The sequence below is a fragment of the Oncorhynchus kisutch genome, linkage group LG24 (genome assembly GCF_002021735.2).
Source record: "Oncorhynchus kisutch isolate 150728-3 linkage group LG24, Okis_V2, whole genome shotgun sequence".
NCBI lineage: Eukaryota > Metazoa > Chordata > Actinopteri > Salmoniformes > Salmonidae > Oncorhynchus > Oncorhynchus kisutch.
Genome location: NC_034197.2, coordinates 2,537,775 through 2,557,611, shown reverse-complemented (window position 1 = coordinate 2,557,611; position 19,837 = coordinate 2,537,775). Strand labels below are relative to the sequence as shown.

Genomic DNA, 19,837 nt, shown 5'->3' with positions numbered 1-19,837 from the left:
TGCCTAACGATTGCGTCTGAAGCTGGGCTTGTAGCACAACTATCCTAGCCATAAGGCGAGTACAGCGACTGCAATTAGAAGGCATCATGTTAATGTTACTACTTAGCTTCGGCTGTTGGAGGTCCTGACGAATCGTGTCCAGATAAAGCGTCCGGAGTGAAAAAGTTGAGGAAAAAATAAATAAATATATGAACGGTAATTAAAAAGTGAAAACCGTAAAGTTGTCAGGTAGCAAAATAGGTTGGCAACAAAACGCACAGCAACTCGAAAACAAGTCTGCAAGTTGTGACCGGAAATGACGTCAACGACTAGCACCTTTAAATCTATTGACATGGAACTGCCATGGTCTAGGGCATGCAATAAAACGGAAAAAGATACGATGTGCTCTAAAAAAGGAAAAAGCAGACATCGCGCAATTACAAGAGACACACATCTGTGATGCTGAACATGCCAAACTCCGCAGAGCTGAGCTTGGGTGGGACAGGTGTATTTCTCATCTTTCAAATCAAACAGCAGCCATACTTATCCATAAGAATGTTCCATTCATAATTGACAAAAACATATCTGATCCGGAGGGGAGATTTATTTTGATAACTGGGTCACTATATGGTCAACCAATTACTACCTTAAACATATACGCCCCTAACACAGATACTCCTGCTTTCATGTCAAAAATGATAACCTTGTTCAATGAGCATTGTGTTTCCTTTGGCGTGGTGGCCGGAGATTTTAATTGTACCCTTAACCCAACCCTAGACAAATCATCTCAAGTCCCCACCACAAATCCTAGATCTGCAAAGATGTTGAACTCTCTTACTAAAGAGATGGGACTGATAGATATCTGGAGAGAGACTAATAGCTCATCTATGGACTATACATACTACTATAATGCCCATAACACCTACTCACGTATAGATTACATTTTTATCCCAAAGAGTTTCATAAATTCAGCCACATGTACAATCGGACCCATAGCACTTTCAGATCACGCCTTTGTCCACCTCCGCTTTGACCTCTGAAAAAACATCCCGAGGTCAAAGTGCTGGAAATTCAACACCTCCATGCTATCAAACGAAGCGTTCCATACATTGGTAAAAACATGGATAAACAACTACACACAAGACAACAAAGATTCTCCTGTTTCTCCAGCCACAATGTGGGACGCTGCCAAAGCCACACTAAGAGGTCATCTAATTGCATAGAAAAAAGCAATGGACGCACACAGGTTATATCTTGAGAGGGAGCTGGAATGCTGTGAAAAAATACATAAAAAATTGCTAATAAGAACCTTGATAGTGCTGCTGCAAGTTTAATATATGTTATAAGTGTTCTTTGTGAGTACGTGTAGGTATGTAGGATATATGTGTGTGGGTATGGGTGTGAATGTATGTATGTGTATGTGTATGTGTGTGTATGTATATATATATATATATGTATATATGTATATATATATACACCCCCCCAATAATTAAAAAAAAAAAAATAATAATCTTTTATTTTAATTGTATTTTTTAAATGATTATTATTATTACATATATTATATATTTGAACTTTTTTTAAAGCCTGTCACATCTGTGAATGTGGAATGTGTTTTAAAGCCTGTCACATCTGTGAATGTGGAATGTGTTTTTAAGCCTGTCACATCTGTGAATGTGGAATGTGTTTTAAAGCCTGTCACATCTGTGAATGTGGAATGTGTTTTAAAGCCTGTCACATCTGTGAATGTGGAATGTGTTTTAAAGCCTGTCACATCTGTGAATGTGGAATGTGTTTTTAAGCCTGTCACATCTGTGAATGTGGAATGTGTTTTTAAAGCCTGTCACATCTGTGAATGTGGAATGTGTTTTGTTGGTTGATTGGAAAACAAGAAAACTTTATAAAACATTAAATTGAAAAAAGGATACAATTTTGTAGCTCTGAGTCTCTACTTTTTACCATTGTAAAACACAGAAATTCAAATGTTGCTACATAAGACCGAATCTAGGCGGTAAATCACAAGTGGTGTATGATGTAGCAATGACATATCAAACCTTGAGTCAGTTTAGAGGCCCATATTCAAAATCAAATCAAATCCAATTTTATTTGTCACATACACATGGTTAGCAGATGTTAATGCGAGTGTAGCGAAATGCTTGTGCTTCTAGTTCCGACAATGCAGTAATAACCAACAAGTAATCTAGCTAACAATTCCAAAACTACTACCTTATAGACACAAGTGTAAGGGGATAAAGAATATGTACATAAAGATATATGAATGAGTGATGGTACAGAGCGGCATAGGCAAGATACAGTAGATGGTATTGAGTGCAGTATATACATATGAGATGTAGAGTATGTAAACAAAGTGGCATAATTAAAGTGGCTAGTGATACATGTATTACATAAAGATGCAGTAGATGATATAGAGTACAGTATATACATATACATATGAGATGAATAATGTAGGGTATGTAAACATTATATTAGGTAGCATTGTTTAAAGTGGCTAGTGATATATTTTACATCATTTCCCATCAATTCCCATTATTAAAGTGGCTGGAGTTGAGTCAGTGTGTTGGCAGCAGCCACTCAATGTTAGTGGTGGCTGTTTAACAGTCTGATGGCCTTGAGATAGAAGCTGTTTTTCAGTCTCTCGGTCCCAGCTTTGATGCACCTGTACTGACCTCGCCTTCTGGATGATAGCGGGGTGAACAGGCAGTGGCTCGGGTGGTTGTTGTCCTTGATGATCTTTATGGCCTTCCTGTGACATCGGATGGTGTAGGTTACTGGAGGGCAGGTAGTTTGCCCCCGGTGATGCATTGTGCAGACCTCACTACCCTCTGGAGAGCCTTACGGTTGTGGGCGTAGCAGTTGCCGTACCAGGCGGTGATACAGCCCGACAGGATGCTCTCGATTGTGCATCTGTAGAAGTTTGTGAGTGCTTTTGGTGACAAGCCAAATTTCTTCAGCCTCCTGAGGTTGAAGAGGCGCTGCTGCGCCTTCTTCACGATGCTGTCTGTGTGGGTGGACCAATTCAGTTTGTCTGTGATGTGTATGCCGAGGAACTTAAAACATGCTACCCTCTCCACTAAAGTTCCATCGATGTGGATAGGGGGGTGTTCCCTCTGCTGTTTCCTGAAGTCCACAATCATCTCCTTAGTTTTGTTGACGTTGAGTGTGAGGTTATTTTCCTGACACCACACTCCGAGGGCCCTCACCTCCTCCCTGTAGGCCGTCTCGTCGTTGTTGGTAATCAAGCCTACCACTGTTGTGTCGTCCGCAAACTTGATGATCGAGTTGGAGGCGTGCGTGGCCACGCAGTCATGGGTGAACAGGGAGTACAGGAGAGGGCTCAGAATGCACCCTTGTGGGGCTCCAGTGTTGAGGATCCGCGGGGTTGAGATGTTGTTGCCTACCCTCACCACCTGGGGGTGGCCCGTCAGGAAGTCCAGTACCCAGTGGCACAGGGCGGGGTCGAGACCCAGGGTCTCGAGCTTGATGACGAGCTTGGAGGGTACTATGGTGTTAAATGCCGAGCTGTAGTCGATGAACAGCATTCTCACATAGGTGTTCCTCTTGTCCAGATGGGTTAGGGCAGTGTGCAGTGTGGTTGAGATTGCATCGTCTGTGGACCTATTTGGGTGGTAAGCAAATTGGAGTGGGTCTAGGGTGTCAGGTAGGGTGGAGGTGATATGGTCCTTGACTAGTCTCTCAAAGCACTTCATGATGACGGAAGTGAGTGCTACGGGGCGGTAGTCGTTTAGCTCAGTTACCTTAGCTTTCTTGGGAACAGGAACAATGGTGGCCCTCTTGAAGCATGTGGGAACAGCAGACTGGGATAGGGATTGATTGAATATGTCCGTAAACACACCAGCCAGCTGGTCTGCGCATGCTCTGAGGGCGCGGCTGGGGATGCCGTCTGGGCCTGCAGCCTTGCTAGGGTTAACACGTTTAAATGTTTTACTCACCTCGGCTGCAGTGAAGGAGAGGCCGCATGTTTTGGTTGCAGGGCCGTGTCAGTGGCACTGTATTGTCCTCAAAGCGGGCAAAATAGTTATTTAGTCTGCCTGGGAGCAAGACATCCTGGTCCGTGATGGGGCTGGTTTTCTTTTTGTAATCCGTGATTGACTGTAGACCCTGCCACATACCTCTTGTGTCTGAGCCGTTGAATTGAGATTTTACTTTGTCTCTATACTGACGCTTAGCTTGTTTGATTGCCTTGCGGAGGGAATAGCTACACTGTTTGTATTCGGTCATGTTACCGGTTACCTTGCCCTGATTAAAAGCAGTGGTTCGCGCTTTCAGGTTCACGCGAATGCTGCCATCAATCCACGGTTTCTGGTTTGGGAATGTTTTAATCGTTGCTATGGGAACGACATCTTCAACGCACGTTCTAATGAACTCGCACACCGAATCAGTGTATTCGTCAATGTTGTTGTCTGACGCAATACGAAACATATCCCAGTCCACGTGATGGAAGCAGTCTTGGAGTGTGGAATCAGATTGGTCGGACCAGCGTTAAACAGACCTCAGCGTGGGAGCTTCTTGTTTGAATTTCTGTCTGTAGGCAGGGATCAACAAAATGGAGTCGTGGTCAGCTTTTCCGAAAGGAGGGCGGGGCCTTATATGCGTCGCGGAAGTTAGAATAGCAGTGATCCAAGGTTTTGCCAGCCCTGGTTGCGCAATCGATATGCTGATACAATTTAGGGAGTCTTGTTTTCAGATTAGCCTTGTTAAAATCCCCAGCTACAATGAATGCAGCCTCAGGATGTATGGATTCCAGTTTGCAAAGAGTCAAATAAAGTTCGTTCAGAGCCATCGATGTGTCTGCTTGGGGGGGAATATATACGGCTGTGATTATAATCGAAGAGAATTCCCTTGGTAGATAATGCGGTCGACATTTGATTGTGAGGAATTCTAAATCAGGTGAACAGAAGGACTTGAGTTCCTGTATGCTTTTGTGACCACACCACGTCTCGTTAGCCATCTCTGTCGGCGCCGGAAGTAAACCTAGGGATGTGCCAGAAAAAAATAAAGCCCTATTACTTCCTATGTGTTGTGATAATTGGGTTGTTTGCTCTATAACCTGTTAGTTCATATGCCTTGACACTGTGATATACTGTATAGGCCTAAGGCCTACATTTTGCATGTAACTAAGGCCTAAGGCCTACATATTGCATGTAACAAACAGTTACGTGATCTACAGCATGGTCAAGCAAGTTTCCAACATTGTTGGACTACTACTGATTTAGAAATACGGAGAGTTACCGCAAGTCGCAAAGAAAACAGGCGCTTCCTCCACTATTCCAACATCTAATCATCAATGCTTAGTCTAATACAATGACAACTAAAATATACCAAAAACGATTTAGTCCAATCAACGTAAGTTAAATATGATATGGCTGTCCATGGTACTGATTACTTCGTGTGTGTGTGTGCATGCGTGCAATTGGGAAAAAAAACATGTTGACTCACCCTACTTGTAGAGAAATGCCAAAGCCTTCCTCCTCTTTCATGTTGCCTAAACGGTCTATGAATCTGTCAAACCCCCGAGCTGACAAGGTACAAATCTGTCGTTCTGCCCCTGAACAGGCAGTTAACCCACTGTTCCTAGGCCTTCATTGAAAATAAGAACTTGTTCTTAACTGACTTGCCTAGTTAAATATAGGTCAAATTTAAAAAAAATACAGTACACACTTTTAGTTTTTGTTGTCCTAGACTACCTGGCTCAAATGCTTGCTCGCTAGCGTAACTTCCTTTCATGGGCAACACTGTTGCAGGCCAGCTGGTTAACATTAGCATACTACATCTAGCTACATCCTCTCAGACCAGGGGCACAATGTATGAATTTCTGGAACCTATACCACTATCATTAACATTGTACTCAGCTGTTGGTGTTCAGGAGCTTCAACATTTGTCAGGACGAAAAGGAAAATACTTTGTGTGGCTGCGGGAGTTGTACTGAAGACCATTTAGAAAGTGTGGATCAGAATCACCGTTATAATCATTGGTAGAAGAACAAGCATTTCACTGGCATTACCATCTGTTAACCATGTGTATGTGACAAAATACATTTGATTTGGTAAGTACGGAGAATGAAGTAAAACAAGACCAAATCCCTATCTCCATCCATGGCTAATATAGCTAGCTAGCCACCGGAGGACAATGATGCAACAATTGAAGTTTCTTTCTGTCAATGATTTTTGACTTCTGATGTGATGTGATTGGTCTGAAGCCAAATCCAAAACTGGCATCCCTTGACACTTTTTTTTGGCTGCGCCAGGGCCATCTAAAACTGAGCAGGGCCATCTAAATCTCAGCACTGATTGGCTATTATTTTATATATTCTTTTATCAAGGGAAGACAAATGCTTGCTGGCTTCCCTTGCATTCAATGCTACGAGAGTCAACGATTTCATACTCTTTTTGGCCAGACAGCATCAGATAGATACGCAACTGTGACAGAGACACACTGCTTCGTTCACTCAGATGCTTTCTTCAGTGAGATACATTCAGCCTCTTGCTTTTTAAAGGAAATTTATGAAACACAGAGAGACGAAAGATACATTATTTTGTATGTTGTTTTCCCTTGGTACTTTTTTGGGGAAAGCTTGGCTTCCCTTGGCCAATCAAAGAGGCTCAATGTGTAGCAAGGGGAGTGAGATTTCACTAATGCAATGCAGATGGAATAAAATTACGGAATTAAAAAGTTCGTGAAATGACAAGGAGTAGGCTTTAAAGAGCAACCAAGAGGTAGCCTGTTTTATCTGAATTGGGTTGGGGAGAAAGCGCAGAATGTGGCCTCAATTAGCCTAGCTAGATATAGATGAATGACACTATTCAAATAGTGAAATTATTTCAAACCCCCATCTGTAATTCAACCCTCCCCTGACCTCTGACCCTTGACCCCCTGTGGAGCAGAATTATGGGTTATGAAGTGAAATAGCTTTGATTTACCAACTGGCTCCTCTCCGCTCGCCTCCAGGACTCCGACGCCGCTACCCTCTTCCACCTCCTCCACCTGGTCGTCTCCGCTGGGCTCACCGCTCCCTGAGTCCTCGAAGGCTGTAGGGGAGGAGCCAGGGCTGGTGTGGCTGGGTAGGCGAGGGGTGGTGGAGTGAGGTGGGTGGTGGGGGGTGATGACGGGGTGGTTGGTGGTGAGCGGTCTCTCAGTGGACATGGGGGGCGGCAGGGCCTCCACGAATGAGGCTAGTGGCCCCTCGGTTTCATCATCGTCCCAGGGAGAGTATGATGTGCCATGGCGCGGCGGCGTAAGCCTGACGTGGGAGGGGGTGGTGGCTTTTGCACGGGGGGTGGGGGGGTAAGGGGTGGGTCGGCTGGCAGGCTCGGTGATGCTTTCTGCATGGGGAGGGAAGGGAGGAGGAGAGGAAGCAAGGAATGGATGAATGGGTAAGCAAAGATGAAAATCTGTTTTTTATTTCCTTCTCCCTATAGCCCCTATTTCGATTGTACACCTTTACCTCATACTACTGCTGTACCCCTTATGGTTGTCTTTTGTTTTCTGGTCACGTCAGGCACCTGAGCACCCAATACTGACCGACACACAAGAGCAGAGGCCAGACTCATTGCAATATGAAATATACATCTAAAATAGAATTGAAAATCTATGCACATAGGAACGGAAATTCTGGATGAAATCTTTTAACCCCATATGACTTAGGAAGCAAAACACACCATGAAAATAAGAACATCTTACACTGAAGTATGCCAAAGGATGGCATACTGTTGAGTTCAACTGCACTGCAGTCTGTGTACAGAGAATAATAATGTGCCCTATATAGGGTTAAACTGCACTGCAGTTTCACCGGTGTGTGTGTGTGTGTGTGTGTGTGTGTGTGTGTGTGTGTGTGTGTGTGTGTGTGTGTGTGTGTGTGTGTTTGTGAGGCATGTGTGTTTGTTCAGTGTGTCTGTGTGTATATGTGCCGGTGTTGGTGTGTGTCTGTGGGTATGAATTATATATACATATTCAAATGTTGCCCTCTTGTAGCGAAGCTTTAATCACAGACAGTCAAAGCCTCTGGTGATGAATGATTGATATAAATGGGGCAGAAATAGCAGGGTTTAACTCCGGCTTCAAAGACTCCAGACTCCGCTCACAGCCGCACAAGTATCCGTCAACTCCGCCGCGAATGGCAGCCTTGTCAACACAGTCACAAACGCCATCCAAAAACTCTCAGAAATCCTTTCCTTGACGTCGCCAGAGAGAGGGACCCGCTTTTCTTTCAGCAGAAACCAGCATTACCCATGCAATGCCTTGGGTACAAAGACAAACATGTATCGGATAAAACCGATAAAATAGGAGAAAAACTCCTGAGGGAAAGAAGCGAGTCAAGAGCTGGAGGGATGGGAGACACTTTGTAAGTGTAGATGCTAGGATGGCGGCAAACCAGCCAGGCGTCACTTAATACTGACGCTCCTACTTTACCCCAGTCGTTGTTTGTGCAGGGCAAAAGAAAAACCTCCTACGGTATATTATTTCCATCTCATTGGAATTCGGCAAACATTATGTGTAGGATTTAATTGCACACTAATAATCTCCTATTTGATAGGCAATTACGCCGTGAGGTGTGAAATGTGATACCTCATCAAGGCGCATCCAGCGCCTTGATGAGGCGCTGGATGTTATCAGCCAGGCAGGCACCCCACTATCTCCCATCCTGCTAGGCTCCAGAAGAGGGGAGGCAGAGGAGCCAGCCTGCAGATACAGTATGTCGGCTTAGCCCAAGAGTGCATCTATCAATTGCTATCGCCGTGTGCGAGGCGGTGGTATACTTTGCTTTTCCTCTTGGCTACACCTGTTACTCAGGTGCTGTGTTACGACCGGGAGTCCTTCGACGGGCGAACGCTCGAAGAGGGGTAAAATAAATCTAAAACAGATATAGAAAGAAAGGGAAGGATGGACAAATGGCAGCGCAGTCAGTTCAGTGGAAACTTTCCTTAATCAGGTTTAACGCTCCATTTGCTTTTTTCCGAGAGGCAGGCGGTTATATCGACAGGCGGGCGGGGAGACAAATCATTGTCATCTTCACTTGTCCGGGCTGTGTAGTCATCTTTGAAAGGCGGTTATTAAGATTGTTTGCCATGTCTGCCATGCTCAGTGGGGAGGAGGAATCAGATATATGAAAGTCGACAGAAAAAGGGAAAGAGAAAATGAAGAGAAGAAGAAAAACGAGCGGGGGAGAAAGAGAGCACGAAAGAGAGAGACATGAAAAGAGGGACGGAGGAAATAAGGTGAACAAGTTCAGAAAAAAGTGTTCAGGGAAAGTATGAGGACGGCGTGGGAGGCATAAAAGACATTAAGGCAGAAAACTGATGATGTCATATGCTAGTGTTCACTGCAAATTTGCGTCAAACCTTCAGGTGATGACAACATATGGTAGAACCAGTCCAATGGTCAATGTCTGGACACGATTGGTGCCAGAAGTTCCTCATTTGTTCAAATACCCCCCTTTAGTGGCTTGTGCCTCACACACTTTCACAGGTTTCTCCATTGTTTGCTTCATCTAGCTCTTAGAATAGCCAGAAGCAGAAATGCTGTGTTGTGTAGAGAAGACTCAAAGTGCTTGTCCCTTAGCATGGGTGGAGAGATGGGTTAGATCACAAGTCCACAGTAGTAGCCATTTGATGTAGTTTCTGCAGAACTTGCTTCAGTGTGAAATGGCATAGGTCTTCAGCAGTGGTTCTGCGCTAGCTATTAGCATTGAAGTTGTTTCTGTCATTTGTATTAAGAGCTGCATCAGATCAGCGGAAGGTGAGGAGCGGTGGCAGGGTGAGGATGCTTGAATGCTAATTCGCACCCAGTCGCACGTGAAATGAGCTCGATCTAACCTCCAACCTGGGCCGCCACCTACGGCGTGACCGCATCTGGGGGAAGAAATTAAACGAACTGCTGTGACAAATTGTGTTCGTCTGGCTTCCCCTTGGGCTCAAAGAAAGCGAGCGAGAGAGAACTCTTTCTCCTTCCGAATGAAGCCCCACACTAGGTAAGGACTTACATACTACCCATCTCTCCATCGCCAGGCAACAAAGAATGAGTACCCACCAGAGGTCTTCATGGGTTCAACAGACCCTAAATTCTGAGATCCGACCCGGGATCCGAAAAACAAATGATAGTCCCACTAAGCGCAAACCTGATGGGATGGCGTATTGCTGCAGAATGCTGTGGTAGCCATGCTAGTTAAGTGTGTCTTGAATTCTAAATAAATCACAGACAGTGTTACTAGCAAAGCACCCCCACACCATCACACCTCAATGCTTCACGGTGGGAACCACACATGCGGAGCTCACCCGTTCACCTACTCGGCATCTCACAAAGACATGGCAGTTGGAACCAAAAATCTCACATTTGGACTCATCAGCCCAAAGGAAAGATTTTCACCTCTCTAATGTCCATTGCTCATGTTTCAATGCCCAAGCAAGTCTCTTCTTCTATTGGTGTCCTTTAGTAGTAGTTTATTCTCAGCAATTCGACCATGAAGGCCTGACTCATGCAGTCTCCTCTGTCTGTTATTTAAACTATGAAGCATTGACTTGAGCATCAATTTCTGAGGCTGGTATCCTCTGCAGCAGAGGTAATCCTGGGTCTTCCTTTCCAGTGGCGGTCCTCATGAGAGCCAGTTTCATCATAGCGATTGATGGTTTTGCAACTGTACTTGAAGAAACTTTACATGTTCTTGACATTTTCCGGATTGACTGACCTTCATGTCTTAAAGTAATGATGGACTATCGTTTCTCTTTGCTTATTTGAGCTGTTCTTGCCATAATTTGGACTTGATCTTTTACCAAATAGGGCTATCTTCTGTGTACCACCCCTACCCTGTCACAACAAAACTGATTGGCTCAAACGCATTAAGAAGGAAAGAAATTCCACAAATTAACTTTTAACAAAGGCACACCTCTTCATTGAAATGCATTCCAGGTGACTCCCCCATGAAGCTGGTTGAGAGAATGCCAAGAGTGTGCAAATCTGTCATCAAGGCAAAGGGTGGCTACTTTGAAGACACTCAAAAATATTTTTATTTGTTTAACACTTTTTTGGTTACTACATGATTCCATATGTGTTATATCATAGTTTTGATTTCTTCACCCTTATTCTACAATGTAGAAAATAGTAAAAATAAAGAAAAACCCTGGAATAAGTAGGTGTGACCAAACTTTTGACAGGTACTGTATATTATTTAGTATATGCAAAGACAAGATTAAAACAATAATAGTCTGATGGGTGACAATATCACATGTGAATGATGCCCAGCGTCAGGCAAGAAATATAGCATTTTTTGTTGTTGACTTTAAAAAAAAATCACAGTCGCACACTTCATGTAGCCTAGCCCATAGGCGTATATATTTTGATAAGGTTTGATTCACAACTAAAGTGGCCAAACAACTTCTTAAAATGAAGCACATTAATCCGCTTTACAATAGGTGTAGAGCCTAACTGGTATATATAAGCAGCGCGTCGGTTTCAAGTTTGGGGAAGATAATTTTCACCATAAAAAAAGTCCCCTTTGTAATAAAAGAAATACATGCATAAATCACCTTTGTCACTTTTGATAATGGTGTAATCCTGCTAATGGAACATTTGTGTTTATAGCCTAATGCCGTGTGCGCATTGTTGCGTTTTTTTTCTTCTTTTTTTGTTGTTGGAATTTTGACCCTTTATCTCCCCAATGTCGTGGTATTCAATTGTTTTAGTAGCTACTATCTTGTCTCATCGCTACAACTCCCGTACATGCTCCGGAGAGACGAAGGTTGAAAGTCATGCGTCCTCCGATACACAACCCAACTAACCCACACTGCTTCTTAACACAGCACGCATCCAACCCGGACTGCGCTTTTAATGTGAAGAGACAGCAACAACAACAATGATAATTTATTTGAATTGTAAATCTCTATTAATGAACTGGGTAAATAAAGATGTAGCATAGGGCTATAGCAGTGTGTGAATGCATCGAATTATTGAGCATGTTTTGGCTGATTTCATGGGACTACAGATGACAATCTATTTCCCTTCCGTTTGGGACTTAATTTATTGTACTGATTATTTTTTTCAGATATGTGCTGTCTCATTAACCAGTAATGACATCAAGGCAGGAGCGGGCTGGCCAGTTGGAGCACAGTCAGTTTTGCTGAGGCAATAGATCATCTTTGGGAGAGATGTGGGAGAGACCAAATAAGTGAATGAATAACTTTGCGGGCAGCAATCATCTTTTCTGTTTTTAAAAATATTTTACTCCCTTTTTCTCCCCAATTTCGTGGTATCCAATTGTTTTTAGTAGCTACTATCTTGTCTCATCGCTACAACTCCCGTACGTGCTCGGGAGAGACGAAGGTTGAAAGTCATGCGTCCTCCGATACACAACCCAACTAAGCCGCACTGCTTCTTAACACAGCACGCATCCAACCCGGAAGCCAGCCGCACCAATGTGTTGGAGGAAACACCGTGCACCTGGCAACCTATTGCTGCGCTTTTAATGTGAAGAGACAGCCTCATAGTTTCTCAACCTTTTAAGCAAAACATTGTCATCTGTTGAGTCATGCTTGTTGCTTAAAACACTTTATGCTAGTGGTTGTATTAATTTGGGTTTCTTCGCATCCCACAACTGTCTCAGACTATGTTTGGAATATTTCTGAGTGGTCCAGCGAAAGCCCGGACTTGAAACCGATCTAACATCTCTGGAGAGACCTGAAAATAGCTGCCCAAGAAGACTCAGGGCTGTAATCGCTGCCAAAGGTGCTTCGACAGTAAAGGGTCTGAATTACTTATGTAAATGTGATTTCAGTTTTTATTTTTAATACATTTGCAAATATTTCTAAAAACCTGTTTTTGCTATGTCATTATGGGGTGTTGTGTGTAGATTGATGAGGGGGAAAAACTATTTAATTCATTTTAGAATAAGGCTGTAATGTAACAAAATGTGGAAAAGGTCAAGGGGTCTGAATACTTTCCGAATGCACTGTACACACTGTGGGTGTGATATATATATATATATATATATTAATATCATACAGTGGACACCTAGATGGACACCCAGATGCATGCAATGCCCTGATGCATTTAGTGCTCAAATCTCCGACAGCTGAACCGTGAGGTGTAGAATTATTGTTTTAGGAAAGTAAAAACCAAGCAAATGGCTATAAAGTTGTAATTTGTTTCACACCGTTTCTAAGGAAACGTAACTATGGATAATTTGGCCAATAGCCTATCGCGCGTTTATTGAGGTTTCTTTCACTCTGTCTTTCTACTCTCGGATCTGAACGGGTCTCTTGGATCCAAACCAGCATGGGTCCATTGAGGTTCGTATTTCTACTGGCCTTTTCGGAGTGGGTCTGACTCTCCTTGGGTCCATTTGGAACAGTTCTCCTTTAAAAAAAAAAATTATGCATATCGGTCAGGTGGGAACGCCACGGATCCATTTCAGAATGAGTCCAACTTTTTGGACCCGTGAAGACCTCTACCCACAACCTCTATTCCAAACCAGGTATCAGAAGGCTTACTCTTCCCCCCATCCTCAAGCATCACACCAATCTCCCCTCTGATAGCTGAACAGTGGTGCACTCATCCAGCTAAAAGCTGCGAAGGGGATTGCCCACTGAGAATTTGGGAGCTAAACCTCCCTAATCCGCACAGGGGTGCAGGGAATCAAACAGTAAAATGTCAACCATTTATGGGCGATTCAGTGGCTCAGGCTGCAGCCAAACGGTAGTTTCTCTATCTCCAGGGGAGCATCTTGGGCCTCGTTTCTCTCCCAAGAAATTGTTTTCCCTCTTCCTCGCTCCTCTCTGTCAGCCATCCGAAGCAGGGAGGATGATGGTAAAGAGCCTCAGCTGTCGTCGTGTGCGCTCACAGGTATGTTGACGACACGCCAGCTGGTCGTTATTTCCACAAGAAAACTTGTGCTTTACTGCAAATTCTTGGCACATATAGAGCCCCCACACACTAAAATACAAACACTTGACGATATCTGGTACAGTCAGTCTCAAAAACTGTTTACTACAGTAATGTGTAAAGTAAAATTTGTATACTTTAAAGTATAGCCATGGAGGCTATCCAAAGACAAACCTTGGTGAAAGACACAGTGAAGCACTACTGCACCAACCACAGAGGACACAACTCTTGGCTTTGACAAGGAGAGAAAGAGGACAGTTGGTCTTTCCAACGCCTGTGGCGTTATTCATTATCTTTTGATATGGGCCTGACAACAGGAGAAGGACATTCCCTAGTATGATGTATGGAGGCCAGACAGAGCTCACCTGCACACTGGCCAAAGTGTTCCACTCTGATGTGCTTGTCCCGCCTACAGGCAATGGTGCTCAGCTGGCACTGGTCAGCGTAGGTCACCCCATCAGAGCCACACACCTGCTCAGGGGAAAAAAATAGAAACAGGCTAGGATCATAGCTTGTTAACTCTATGCCTGCTTACTACCGACCGACCACTTTAGGCCGATTACAAGCTCAGTAGTTCCAGATAAAGTGTTCTGGATTCTGTGATGAATTTCGGACATAGAGAGGATAATGTATAGGCCCACCTTGGTCTTGTTCATCTCGTCACAGTCGGGCGAAGGGCATTCACAGTGGGCTTGACCATTGACCTCAACACAAGACGCACCAAACTTGCAGTCCAGCTCATTACATGAGGTTGGGGCATCAGCACCTGGGATGGGAATGAAGGGGTTAAAATCAACTCATGGGTCAATGGATACCATCACTGTCCATCATATGAATGTGTATTCATGGTCCAAATCATGATGCTGAAATTAACTGCTCTGAATCCTAGTTGATAATCACTATAATAATGTATATGCATGGACCACTTCCACATACATACAGGGAGGTCCAAAAGTCATGTGACAGTGACAATTGTTGTTGTTTTGGCTCTCTACTTCAGCCCTTTGGACTTTAAGTGATACAATGACCATGAGGTTAAGGTGCAGACTGTCAGCTTTAATTTGAGGGTATTTTCATAAGCAAATACAGCATTGTTTGTACATAGTACCACCATTTCAGAGGACCAAAAGTATTGGGGCAAATTCAGTCTATGTGTATTAAAGTAGTAAAAAAAAGTATTTGGTCCAATATTCATAGTACGTAATGACTACATGTGACTCTACACATTTGTTGGATGCAGTTTGTTTTGGTTGTGTTTCAGATTATTTTGTGCCCAATACAAATGACCGATGTATTGTGTCAATTTGGAGTCACTTTTATTGTAAATATGAATATAATATGTTTCTAAACACTTCTCCATTAATGTGGATGCTACAATGATTATGGATAGTCCTGAATGAATCTTGAATAATGATGACTGAGAAGGTTACATACGCACAAATATCATACCCCCCCAAAAAATGCTAAACTCCCCTCTGAAAAGTTAGAATGTCTTGGGGGTATGATATTTCTGTCTCTGTAACTTTCTCACTCATCATTATTCACACAGTCAGTGTATCATTTCAAATTCAGTGCTGGAGGACAGAGCCAAAACAACAAAACATTTGTCCCTGTCTCAATACTATTGGACTATATAGAAACATGAGTAGGTTATGCAGATGAACTATTGTTATGCTTTCCATACGCGAATATATTAATGATGAATCTTTAGTATAAAGTAAATATGTGGACTCTTTTCAAGACAATAAAAAAAGGATTTGGTCTCATTCCGTCATGTTTGTTGTGTTTGGGGTCAGGCGCCTACACAGGACTGATCGTTAAAATGGCGCCGGAGGAAATGGCAGCAGTTTTATGGGCGCCCAACCAATTGTGCTATTATGTGGGGGGGTTTCGCATTATTTGTAACTTATTTGTACATAATGTTTCTGCAACCGTATCTTACGGCAAAAAGTAGCTTCTGGATATCAGGACAGCGATCACTCACCTCGGATTAGACAAAGATTTTTTCTGCAACAAAGACGACGCACAAGACATTCTCCAAACACCCCACAGGACCGACATTCCGTTACTTGCAAGAGGAAGCGACGCAGGTACAGAGGACAAAGAGCCGGATGCCTGGTCAGGACCCGGAGAAGGCGAGTGGAAAAGCTGCCGTTACAGTCAATACTACTCGCCCACGTGCAATCATTGGACAATAAACTAGACGAGGTACGATCACGAATATCCCAACAGGGATGTAATATCCTATGTCTCACGGAATCGAAGCTGAATGACGACATGGATATTCAGCTAGCGGGATATACGCTGCACCGGCAGGATAGAACAGCACACTCTGGTAAGACGATGGCAGGCGGTCTCTGCATATTTGTAAACAACAGCGCGAAATCTAAGGAAGTCTCTAGATTTTGCTCGCCTGAAGTAGAGTATATTGTGATAAATTGCAGGCCACTACTTGCCTAAAGAGTTTTCAGCTATACTTTTCGTGGCTGTTTATTTACCACCACAGACAGATGCTGGCACTAAGACCGCACTCAGTCAGCTGTATAAGGAAATAAGCAAACAGGAAACCACTCACCCAGAGGTGGCGCTCCTAGTGGCCGGAGACTTTAATGCAGGGAAACCTAAATCAGTTCAACATAATTTATACCAACATGTTAAATGAGCAACCAGAGGGAAACAAATTCTAGATCACCTTTACTCCACACACAGAGACGCGTACAACGCTCTCCCTCGCCCTCCATTTGGTAAATCCGACCACAACTCTATCCTCCTAATTCCTGCTTACAAGCTAAAATTAAAGCAGGAAGCACCAGTGACTCGGTCTATAAAAAAAGTGGTCAGATGAAGCAGATGCTAAACTACAGGACTGTTTTGCTACAGGACATGTTCCGGGATTCTTCCAATGACATTGAGGAGTACACCACATCCGTCACTGGCTTTATCAATAAGTGCATCGAGGACGTCGTCCCCACAGTGACTGTACGCACATACCCCAATCAGAAGCCATGGATTACAGGCAACATTCACACTGAGCTAAAGGGTAGAGCTGCCGCCTTCAAGGTGTGGGACTGGAAATCATGCTAACCCTGCGACGAACCATCAAACAGGCAAAGCGTCAATACAGGACTAAGATTGAGTCATACTACACCGGCTCCGATGCTCGTCTTATGTGGCAAGGCTTGCAAACTATTACAGACTACAAAGGGAAGCACAGCTGTGAGCTGCCCAGTGACACGAGCATACCAGACGAGCTAAATCACTTCTATGCTCGCTTTGAAGCAAGCAACACTGAGGCATGCATGAGAGCATCAGCTGTTCCGGATGACTGTGTAATCAGGCTCTCCGTAGCTGACATGAGTAAGACCTTTAAACAGGTCAACATACACAAGGCTGCGGGGCCAGACAGATTACCAGGACGTGTGCTCCGGGCTTGTGCTGACCAACTCGCAGGTGTCTTCACTAACATTTTCAACATGTCCCTGACTGAGTCTGTAATACCAGCATATTTCAAGCAGACCACCATAGTCCCTGTGCCCAAGAACACAAAGGCAACCTGACTAAATGACTATAGACCTTAGTACTCATGTCCGTAGCCATGAAGTGCTTTGAAAGGTTGGTAATGGCTCACATCAACACCATTATCCCAGAAACCCTAGACCCACTCCAATTTGCATACCGCCCAAACAGATCCACAGATGATGCAATCTCTATTGCACTCCACACTGCCCTTTCCCAACTGTACAAAAATAACTCTTATGTGAGAATGCTATTCATTGACTAGAGCTTAGCGTTCAACACCATAGTACCCTCAAAGCTCATCACTAAGCTAAGGATCCTGGGACTAAACACCTCCCTCTGCAACTGGATCCTGGACTTCCTGACGGGCCGACCCCAGGTGGTGAGGGTAGGTAGCAACACATCTGCCACGCTGATCCTCAACACTGGAGCTCCCCAGGGGTGCGTGCTCAGTCCCCTCCTGTACTCCCTGTTCACTCACGACTGCATGGCCAGGCACGACTCCAACACCATCATTAAGTTTTCAGATGACACAACAGTGGTAGGCCTGATCACATACAACGACGAGACAGCATATAGGGAGGAGGTCAGAGACCTGGCCGTGTGGTGCCAAAATAACAACCTATCCCTCAACGTAACCAAGACTAAGGAGATGATTATGGACTACAGGAAAAAGAGGACCGAGCACGCCCCCATTCTCATCGACGGGGCTGTAGTGGAGCAGGTTGAGAGCTTCAAGTTCCTCGGTGTCCACATCAACAACAAACTAGAATGGTCCAAACACACCAAGACAGTCATGAAGAGGGCACGACAAAGCATATTCTCCCTCAGGAAACGAAAAGGTTTTGGCATGGGTCTGAGATCCTCAAAAGGTGCCTCAGCTGCAACATCGAGAGCATCACTGGTACAGCAATTGCTCGGCCTCTGACTGTAAAGCACTACAGAGGGTGTGTTTTTTATTTTACCTTTATTTAACTAGGCAAGTCAGTTAAGAACAAATTCTTATTTTCAATGACGGTCTTGGAACAGTGGGTTAACTGCCTGTTCAGGGGCAGAATGACAGATTTGGGTTAGGGTTAGGGCTAACCCTACCTTATCAGCTCGGGGATTTGAATTTGCAACCTTTCGGTTACTAGTCCAACACTAACCACTAGGCTACCCGGCCCAGTACATCACTGGCACTGGGGCTATGATGCGTGCAATCCAGGACCTCTACACCAGGCGGTGTCAGAGGAAGGCCCTAACAATTGTCAAAGACCCCAGCCACCCCAGTCATAGACTGTTCTCTCTACTACCGCATGGCAAGTGTTACCGGAGTGCCAAGTCTAGGACAAAAAGGCTTCTCAACTGTTTTTACCCCCAATCCATAAGACTCCTGAACAGGTAATCAAATGGATACACGGACTATTTGCATTGTGTGCCTTCCCCCCCAACCCCTATTTTACGCTACTGCTACTCTCTGTTCATCATATATGCATAGTCACTTTAACCATATCTACATGTACATACTACCTCAGTCAGCCAGACTAACCGGTATGTAGCCTCGCTACTTTTATAGCTACTGTATTTAGCCTGTCTTTTTAGCGTTGTTTTATTTCTTTACTTACCTATTGTTCACCTAACACCTTTTTTGCTCTATTGGTTAGAGCCTTTAAGTAAGCATTTCACTGTAAGACCTGTTGTATTCGGCGCACGCGACAAATTAACTTTGATTTGATTACTGGTACTTTGACCAAGGAACCTGTTTGAAGCAACCACTGGGTTGCATCAGCAGCAACAACAGGGGCTAAGAATCATTGCCATGAGCCCCTGAGGCATCAAGTGTGGGCTCTCCTCTCTGCGCTGACCTAACTGTTGTGCAGAGAGCCTCCTCTCGGCTTTCAAGTGCGGCCCCCCCCACCCCACCCCACTTTGTGCTGGGACTATTGACTTCATTAAGCACTTGACTTCCTGTCAATAGCTGACGGCGGGTCTTAACGAGACAGTGCCTGGATAACACAGCGGGACCTTCCCCTCTCAGTTGTGTATTCATTAGGTTAGGTTGCCATTCATAGAGACATTAGAATGGAGGGCTAAATTAATGGATACTGGATAAATATTTCCCAAATATTGTATTAGGTACATCCGTCTAGTACCAAGTCGGACTCCACTTTGATTCCAGAACAGACTGAATTATTTGGGGAATGGATTCAACAATGTGTGGCATTCAAATATTTATCAATTCGTATCAAGAGACCTAACGTGTGCCAGGAAAACATTCCCCACAGCCTGTACATCAGGCAGGATGGAGCCATGGGACTCATGCTGCTCACACCAAATCCTGACTCTGCCATCAGCATGATGCTACAGGAACTGGGATTCGTCGGACCAGGCAATGTTTTTTCACTCCTAAATTGTCCAGTGTCGGCGATCGTGTGCCCACTGGAGCCGCTTCTTC

At 44.2% G+C, this 19,837-nt stretch overlaps 1 protein-coding gene across 5 annotated transcripts in view; it reads right to left on the bottom strand.

Annotated features, from left to right (window-relative positions):
* LOC109869661 (agrin) overlaps positions 1-19,837 on the bottom strand; it is a 537,476-nt gene that overhangs the window by 90,117 nt on the left and 427,522 nt on the right. For all 5 annotated transcript variants that reach the window (XM_031803590.1, XM_031803591.1, XM_031803593.1 and 2 more), the window contains 3 exons: positions 14,526-14,650; positions 14,250-14,355; positions 6,936-7,337 (listed from right to left, as the gene is read on the bottom strand). In XM_031803590.1, coding sequence (XP_031659450.1) covers positions 6,936-7,337; positions 14,250-14,355; positions 14,526-14,650 — 633 coding nt within the window. The remainder of the gene's footprint in view (positions 1-6,935; positions 7,338-14,249; positions 14,356-14,525; positions 14,651-19,837) is intronic.